Here is a 9326-nt window from a genome sequence, read left to right as displayed (position 1 = left end):
ATTCTGAGATTTGGTTGTATGTTGAATAAATATTATTATGAGGTTTGTTTGTGTGTTGAATAAATATTATTCTGAGATTTGGTTGTATGTTGAATAAATATTATTATGAGGTTTGTTTGTCTGTTGAATAAATATTATTCTGAGATTTGTTTGTATGTTGAATAAATATTGTTGTGAGGTTTGTTTGTATGTTGAATAAATATTGTTGTGAGGTTTGTTTGTATGTTGAATAAATGTTATTGTGAGATTTTTTTTGGTTTTTCGAATTGTGCGAAAAACTACTCGAGGTGTCGCTGCGCTAACCGAATGTCATTTAGAAGTGATAGACTACAAGGAAGGAAGCTAGTCAACACCACTCACGCCAACTCTTGGGCTGCTTTAAACGAATAGTGGGATTCATCTTCACTTTATAACTTCCCCCTCCCCCAGTGGAAAGGCAAACATGGTCGGCGATAAGTGCCCTAATTGTCAGGTCGTACCAGGCCTCAGAAAAAAACATAACTAAGGTGAATCGCTTTATTTCGCAGTTTTTACTTATATGTCATTAAAAAAGAAGAGTAAAACGGAAATATGAGATTACATTATTCGTCTTTATTCATAGATCATCAAGCACCACTGAAGCCACGCTTCACTGTTGGCTTCGCTCGTATTCAGCAGTTAAAATATTTAATTAATACTTTTTTATGATACATTTTACATTATACAGTAGGAAACAGTCAAATAGTTAATTCTTGAATAAATTAGCCAATTGTACGATGTTTTAGTGTATGTTGCACTTCACAAACTAAACCAGTCGCCTTTCCAACGGTGTTTTACGAAACTAGTCAGCGGATACAACTAACAAAAACTATCTTTCATTGTGAAAAAACTTCCTATTTTTTTACTCTTAATACACAGTAATACAATGTACGTGCAAATAAATTACACAGATTAATTGATGAGACATTTTTTTTCGTTTCGGACAGTGTAAGTATATTGGATTGATGTGTAATCGTTTATCGTCGTAGCACAGTATATATATAACAGAAATACAAATTCTTTGGATGGATTGGATCGCCACCAGCATTCAGATGTTCTCTGAAAGTTCCTTGTTCTCTTATACGAACCATAGAACCAAATTCCTTGGATTGATGTGTAATCGTTTATCGTCGTAGCACAGTATATATATAACAGAAATACAAATTCTTTGGATGGATTGGATCGCCACCAGCATTCAGATGTTCTCTGAAAGTTCCTTGTTCTCTTATACGAACCATAGAACCAAATTCCTTTATAACATTCCAAGCGTCGTCTTAATAATGTTACTTTCATCACTTCGCATCGTCTGAAGAGCAGAAGCATGATGAAATACATCCTGTGACTTTCTTTGTATTCTAACTGTAACATCATTACAGAAAATGTATAAAGTGAATGATTAGTCCTTGTCACGCACGTTCAGTCATTTATTACCACAGTTTCTACAATAAACGCCATTAAAACTGTACTTTTCTGTTGGAATCTGAGTTAGGCGGGTGTGACTCACTTTTTTATCGTCTTTAATATGATTATGTGTTTTTATAAAGTTATACGGTTGTATATATTCGAATCTGGACCCCTATTGAATAAAATAGTCAATAAAAACGCCAACTACACTTTTTATTTTAGCCTGGTCAGTTACTTTTGTATCCCTTAGTTAGATATCAAAAGTTGGTAACCACAGTTTTCCCTGAGTAGAAAATATATTCCCTGTCAATCTTCATTGTCGATATATACTGACGACAGAGGTATTTGAACAACCAGTCAATATACGGTCTTTGATAATGAAACCCTTCTTTGTTGGGTGATCAACTATCATGCCCCCTTTGATAATTTAAGATATCTTTGTTCTTACTTTATTGTTATTGCTTGCAGTTATGCACAAATCTACACAATGGGCGATCTGTGCTCTGCCCACCACGGGTATCGAAACCCGGTTTCTATCGTTGTAAGTCCCCAGACACACCGCTGTGTCACTGGGGGGAGGGCTTGTTCTTACTTATAATTTTGTTTTACTCACTATATGTACATATAAATATTTCCTAATGGCAATGCTATTGGGCATTTAAATTACAAAAATAAAGTATTCGTAGGTCTCAGTAAACTAGATAATACTGTTTTACTCACTATATGTACATATAAATATTTCCTACTGGCAATGTTATAGCACATTCATAACACATAATGCATAACTTCACATTATTAGTTGTCGCATGCACACTGGCCTGGCATGGGCTGGTGGTTAGGGCATTCGAACCACAATCTGCGGATCGCGGGTTTGGATCCCAGTCACTGAACATGCTTGCCCTTTCAGTCGTGAAGGCTTTATAACGTGATGGTCAATCCCGTTATTCGTTGATAACAGAGTTGCTCAAGAGTTGGTGCTAGGTGGCGATGACTAGCTGCCTTTTCTCTAGCCTATCACTGCTAAATTACGGACTGCTAGAGCAGATAGCCCTCGTGTAGCTTTGTGCGAAATTCAAAACAAACCATGCATGCTATACTTAATTATCAGACGTCTACAGTGTTTTAGTCTGTAGATGATAATTAATATACCATTTGATGAGAGAGAAAAAAGGAATAAGAGCATCTAAAAGCGGATTCACTATTCGTAGCTGGTATAAGTTTTGTAATCCAGACTTTATGTATTGGCTTAGCTGTAAATATTTGTTTCGTATTACATATCTTATCCGTAGTAAGTTTCGAAATCGTGGAATATATATGATTCCAAAAACGCAACTATGATAAGTATTTAGATAACGTTTTATGTTCGATTACTATTGCAGTGAACACATGGAATATTTGAAAAAAAAATCCACGTGAAGTTCAGCGCTAAATTACAAAACATTTAATTAAGGTTTCACCTATTTCACATATTATATCTTGGTGTTCACGTTTAATAAACAAGTCAGTAAAACGAAGTTCGAAAAAGTACCATTAATAATTAAAGAAAGAGCGTTTATTTAATTATTGTTTCCAAAGTTACGTTACATTTGTACTAAGTATAACGAAAATGTGTGTTATTTCCTGTTCCCATACAAATATTAATTTCAACTAAAATATATGCAAACGAAGTAGGTAAACTTAAAGCTATTTTCAATTTCTCATTTTTACTTCTTTTCAGGTCCCTAGATGGCTCAGCTGTAAGTTTGAGGACACATAACGCTAAAAACCGTATTTCAATACTCACTGTGGACACAGCATCATATAGGCCATTGTATAGCTTTGAACTTATCAACAAACATACAAATATATTTCAAATATTTAGAGGTTTACTTTAAATTGTTATTGTAGATTTCATTATTGCACCAATAAATTATAATATAGAGTCAACTTGTATTACAGTTTAGAATATTATGAAGATTATAACGTTGTAAAAATTAGATTTGAACGAGATGCAATAGCGTTGAAATCAAGCAACACTTTTTTTAGATAAGAATGGGCGTAAATAACTTGAACATACAGTTTTTTTTCCGTTGAGCAAGAAACCATAAAAGCCTTTTATTAGATTTTGTGAACAGAAACGCATACAATCTTTAAACATGAACAGGAACACATACAACCCTTTAAAGGTGAACAGAAACACATACAACCTTTAAACATGAACAGAAATGCATACACTACAACATTTAAACATGAACAGACACATATACAATCTTTAAACATAAACGTATACCACCTTTAAACATGAAAATAAGAACATACAACATTCATACATGAATATAAATTCATACAGCCTTTAAACATGAACAGAAACGCATACAATAATTAAAACTGAACACAAACGCATAAAATCTTTAAACATGAAAATAAGAACACACAACCTTCAAACATGAAAAGAAACACATACACTACAACATTTAAACATGAACAGACACATATACAACCTTTAAACATAAACGTATACCACCTTTAAACATGAAAATAAGAACTTACAACCTTCAAACATGAAAAGAAACACATAAAACTTTAAATGTGAACAGTAACGCATACAACTTTTAAACATGAACAGCCACAAAATCATGTGTGCTTATCACGAACCTGTGAGCTGTTAATCATAAGTGTACCCGTGGTGGGCAGAGCACAGATAGCCCATTGTGTAGCTTTGTGCATAAATTCAAACAAACAAACAAAGTCCTAAGTGTTAGTGAAATAGTTACAATTAATATTAATATTGTGAACGTTATGGTGATACCAGTTGTTGCTTTTCTGAAAGTTTTAGTGCAAAGCTACACGATGTCTACCTATACTTAGCTGTCTCTAATTTTGAACAGATAAAATAAAGTGAAGGCAACTAATCAACGGAATTCTTGTATTACTCTTGTCTGTTTCTTCTGTAACAAAAATTACAGGACACGTTTTTACAGCAACGGGATGTGACGTATAAACTCCCGGGATCTCAGAACCGAACATGAGAGTCATAGGCCACGTTAGGTAATAATAAATATTGGTAATAAATTGGTGATTTACATCTAACTGCACCTAAAGAATCCTTTCTGAACCTAATTTAGAAATTATGTTGCACTGTATTAGTCATGAGCTGGTGTGCATGTAAAGTTTGATAACAGTATTTACAGAGGTTCGCCAGTTACAAGTAAACACACACACACACATACTGTCGAAAGCACTCTATCACCCAAAATTCACACTAAGGTTTAACTGTCACTCTTATAACGCACCCGCAACTTAAAATGCGTGGATTATTGTGTGGTATCGTACGGATATTAGCTATATTTATAGCTAAAGATATTTAGTTTATATGTTAACGTGAACGCTGCTTCCTTAAGAAGCCAGAATTTTGCTTCTGTCCTTTTGATTTTGTTGTTTTTTTGTTTTCAATCGGGTCCGTGTGTGTGTGTATCTGTCCGTGTTTCTGCGCACATATATCGAAAACTGATACGTCGACGTTCACTAAAAGTTTGCACAAGATGTGAGGTCAGTATGGGACAGTACTCTCCAACTTAGGTCTGGATTCAAGTTCAGATCTGGATTTTGGATTACTTTGAAACATCTTTTATAATGAGGAGATAGAGCATGTTCGCGGTTTTGGGGTTAATAACTCTGATTGGATTTGTACCAAATTTCATGGACACATTAAGGTTGAGACTCCAAATAATACTACAAAAAATGATCAGGATCGTTGATCATTTTGGATCTGAGAAGGATTTTCTGAGTTTTCGAAAGTGAAATTTGGCGTTATCCAATATAAATGCATGCAATCTCGAAAAGGAGCGCCGGGGCGAGGTTATGTAATCTGTCTGATTGCTTTTGTTTGTTTTTAATGAATTGTTGGTTTGGTCACGGCTAGAAATTGGACAGTCACACGTATCTAATTGTGTAGCTTTGTGCTAAATGAAGCAAGTAACTGTCATCTTTTACTTACATAGACAAAAAAAGAGAGAAGAAGAAAAAATGTAACTTTATTGTAAATTAGGAACTTATGTATACATTGATGTTTTACCATCGTGTATACATTGATGTTCTACCATTTTGTGTAAACTGATGTTCTACCATTGTGTATACATTGCTATTTTACCATTCTGTATACATTGATATATTACCATCGAGTATACACTGATGTTCTACCATTCTGTATATATTGATGTTTTACCATTGTGTATACATTGATGTTTTACCATTGTGTATACACTGATGTTCTACCATTCTGTATATATTAATGTTTTACCATTGTGTGTACACGTTGCTGTTTTATCATTGTGTATACATTGATGTTTTACCATTCTGTATACATTGATGTTTTACCATTGTGTATACATTGATGTTTTACCAATGTGTACACGTTGCTGTTTTATCATTGTGTATACAGTGATGTTTTATAATTGTGTATACATTAATGTTTTACCATTCTGTATACATTGATGTTTTACCATTGTGTATACATTGATGTTTTACCAATGTGTACACGTTGCTGTTTTATCATTGTGTATACATTGATGCTCTACCATTCTGTATATATTAATGTTTTACCATTGTGTATACACTGATGTTTTACCATTCTGTATATATTAATGTTTTACCATTGTGTATACACTGATGCTTTACCAATGTGTACACGTTGCTGTTTTATCATTGTGTATACATTGATGCTCTACCATTGTGTATACACTGACCAAAACATTAATGTATACACAATTATAAAACATCACTGTATACACAATGGTAAAATAGCAATGTATACAGAATAGTAAACCATCAATGTACATGAAATGGTAAAACATTAATGTATACACAATGGTAAAACTACAGAATAGTAAACCATCAATGTACATAAAATGGTAAAACATTAATGTATACACAATGGTAAAACATCAATGTATACACATTGGTAAAACGTTAATGTATACAGAATGGTAGAACATCAATGTATACACAATGGTAGAACATCAGTGTATACACAATGGTAGAGCATCAATATATACACAATGATAAAACATCAATGTATACAGAATGGTAAAACATCAATGTATACACAATGGTAAAACATCAATGTATACATAATGGTTACATTGCTATTTTACCATTGAGTATACATTGCTATTTTACCATTGAGTATACATTAATGTTTTATCATTGTGTATACATTGAGGTTTTACCATTGTGTATACATTAATGTTTTACCATTTTATGTACATTGCTATTTTACCATTCTGTATACATTGCTATTTTACCATTGTGTATACATTGAGGTTTTATCATTGAGTATACATTAATGTTTTATAATTGTGTATACATTAATGTTTTATCATTGTGTATACATTGAGGTTTTACTATTCAGTATGCTGTGAGTCATATCAAGTTTAATTAAAACAGTCATTAATTTATTCGAATACCTATGACAGCCACAAAATGATAACCTTGTTATAAATTAAACAAAGATGGTTTAATTGCTGAATAACTATAAAAATAATGAAATTTCAAACTTTCCATGAAATATAAAAACAGTACACTATCAACGATAATCAAACTATAGAGTTGGGATCAATAGCAAAGTTCTTGAAAATTATGAGCTAATCTTCATGTTTTATTCAATATTTTTTATAAATATTATCAATTTTTAATCATAATATGTCCCTATATTTTAAACAGTCAAACTACATTTGGGATTTTCTAAAAATTATTCATAAATACTTATAAATTATGATGTGTTGTTCAAGTTACATTTCCGTAAAAACTATATCTTTACCAATATGACACTGTATTTTTTACTGCAATGGAATTCTAAACTATAACAACCCTATATAAATAACATTAACAAATCACTCTTTTTAGGCTAAAGGATTTCTTCAAAGTTTGCACTACAACTTTATAAACTACCAAAAATATCGTAAATAATAACGTTATTTGATGTTACATATTACATCTTGTAGCTAGCTTCTTGTGTTTGGTATAGTGGATAGTTAACTACGATTAGTTTTATATATTAATTTTTGGCTGTTAATTTCTTGTTATCATAATTAACACTGCCATATTATAATGGTCGATTCAGGCATATTTGATCTTTTATTGATTCTTTTGTATATTGAGCTGCTGTTACTGTAGGGGTGGCTCAATGAGTTTTCTTTGATGAAGAGACGTGCTAGGGGAAACAAGTTTACAATTTCCAAAGACTCTTACTTCTAGGTGATAGTTCAAGACAACTAGTGTTAGTGTGTTCCCTAAGTATGGTACACTATATTGTATACTTATTGTTGCTTTCATTACCAGTACGAGTTAGTATATTGAATGTGATTACTTGTTATTTTGATGTATTGTTTGCTGTTGTACTTTTATTGTAAAGTTTGTTTTGCATTGCTAGATGAAAAAATATATATATAGAACTAACATAAATTTCTTAAGGTTGCCGAACCTCATCAGATATTAATTGGGATTATGGCCGAGAATATCTTTAATAGCGAAGGTACCTAATTGATGAAACAATAACTTCTAATCTTCATATGTAGAACCGTACAATGAGGTATGTATAATTAGCTATATTGATGGCGAAGAAAATTTTCAGTTTCATTCTAAGTAAATAGTTTATTCCTATCCAAAGATATCATTACTAAATTTGGTTTATGAACGCTCCAAAATAATATTTAATCTAGTTTAACCTAGTAGGTTCTCCAAAATATTTTCTGTTATCCTTCACAAGTAGACTCCTAGTTTATAACACACTTATTTTTACCTTAAGAGCACTTCGGTGGTAATTAATTTATATACTTTTTTAAAATTTGGTCATATAGTCATAAGCAAAGAGAGTTAAGTTCAAATTCAGATGACAATACTTAGTGTAAAAACTGATGCTACTAGAGCCCCCGATTTAATATTACAGGAAGTCTTGCCCCTATTGAATTTGAGATGTTAACACTTGGTATTGACAATCACGTTAGCCATATACGATAGCATATTTCATATAAAGAATATGTAATATATGACACAAATATCGATATTTTTTATATTTTCTCCAATTCCGATGACTTTCTCTACTTCCAAATGTCTGAGTTATATCAAGCGGTCATCTTCTTTATTCAGAGCATATCTACAATTTTGAACTTACACCCTTAGTAACTAACAAAAAACGGCTCCTCGCGTATACCCTGTTCCTCAGCGCGTTCCTCAGCATAACGAGAACGATTGCCAAGTTTCAGGATGATATAGAAGGAAATAAAAAGAGGAGGCAGCATCCCAACAATGAACCCTGTCACGTTGAATTTATTAGGTTTAGTCTTTTCCTCTGTATTCCTGACTGTTACGTTAGAAGTAACACCGTTGACATCTGAAAAAAAACAACAAAAGTACACGTTAAGAACAAAGCAATCTTCAATTTAGTTTTAATATTTTTTTTGAAATATTGTACCAGGGTATGGCTTAGACAGGTAAAACGAAGGTCCTTAAATGGACAAGCGTTTCTTGTCCAAATCAATATTGTAATTATATTTACCTTTAACAATAACAAATCAAACGAACATACTGACTCGGATTGTAGAAATGTTTCGGTAAACACTGGAGGGATGGTCGATAGCAAAAAAGGGGAGATATTTGAAATTCATATAGTGGGGGACATAAATTATTTCTTTTTGTAGAATCCATTTTGTAGAGACATACAAACCCTTTTATCAAGCATAATGGGGAAGAAAGGATTTTTATTTCTTCGATATCTATTACAAAAAAGTAGCTAGCTTTATTTGCTAATTAATTGCAGAGAGAGAGAGACATGGAAGGAAGCATTCTTGACACCAGTATTAGTATTTTTTGAAGACCCATAACTCTGTTTCAATATATATATATATATATATATATATATATATATA

General features: G+C 32.2%; 1 protein-coding gene across 1 annotated transcript in view; it reads right to left on the bottom strand.

The window, feature by feature from the left end:
- Nucleotides 1-8482: 8482 nt before the first annotated feature.
- The window catches only part of LOC111088982 (lachesin-like), a 61098-nt gene continuing 60254 nt past the window's right edge, over nucleotides 8483-9326 (bottom strand). The window contains exon 6 of the mRNA XM_022400483.1: nucleotides 8483-8791. Coding sequence (XP_022256191.1) covers nucleotides 8577-8791 — 215 coding nt within the window. The 3' untranslated portion in view covers nucleotides 8483-8576. The remainder of the gene's footprint in view (nucleotides 8792-9326) is intronic.

The sequence above is a fragment of the Limulus polyphemus genome, unplaced genomic scaffold (genome assembly GCF_000517525.1).
Source record: "Limulus polyphemus unplaced genomic scaffold, Limulus_polyphemus-2.1.2 Scaffold4921, whole genome shotgun sequence".
In the NCBI taxonomy this organism is placed as follows: domain Eukaryota; kingdom Metazoa; phylum Arthropoda; class Merostomata; order Xiphosura; family Limulidae; genus Limulus; species Limulus polyphemus.
This window is presented reverse-complemented; position numbering and strand designations above follow the sequence as displayed.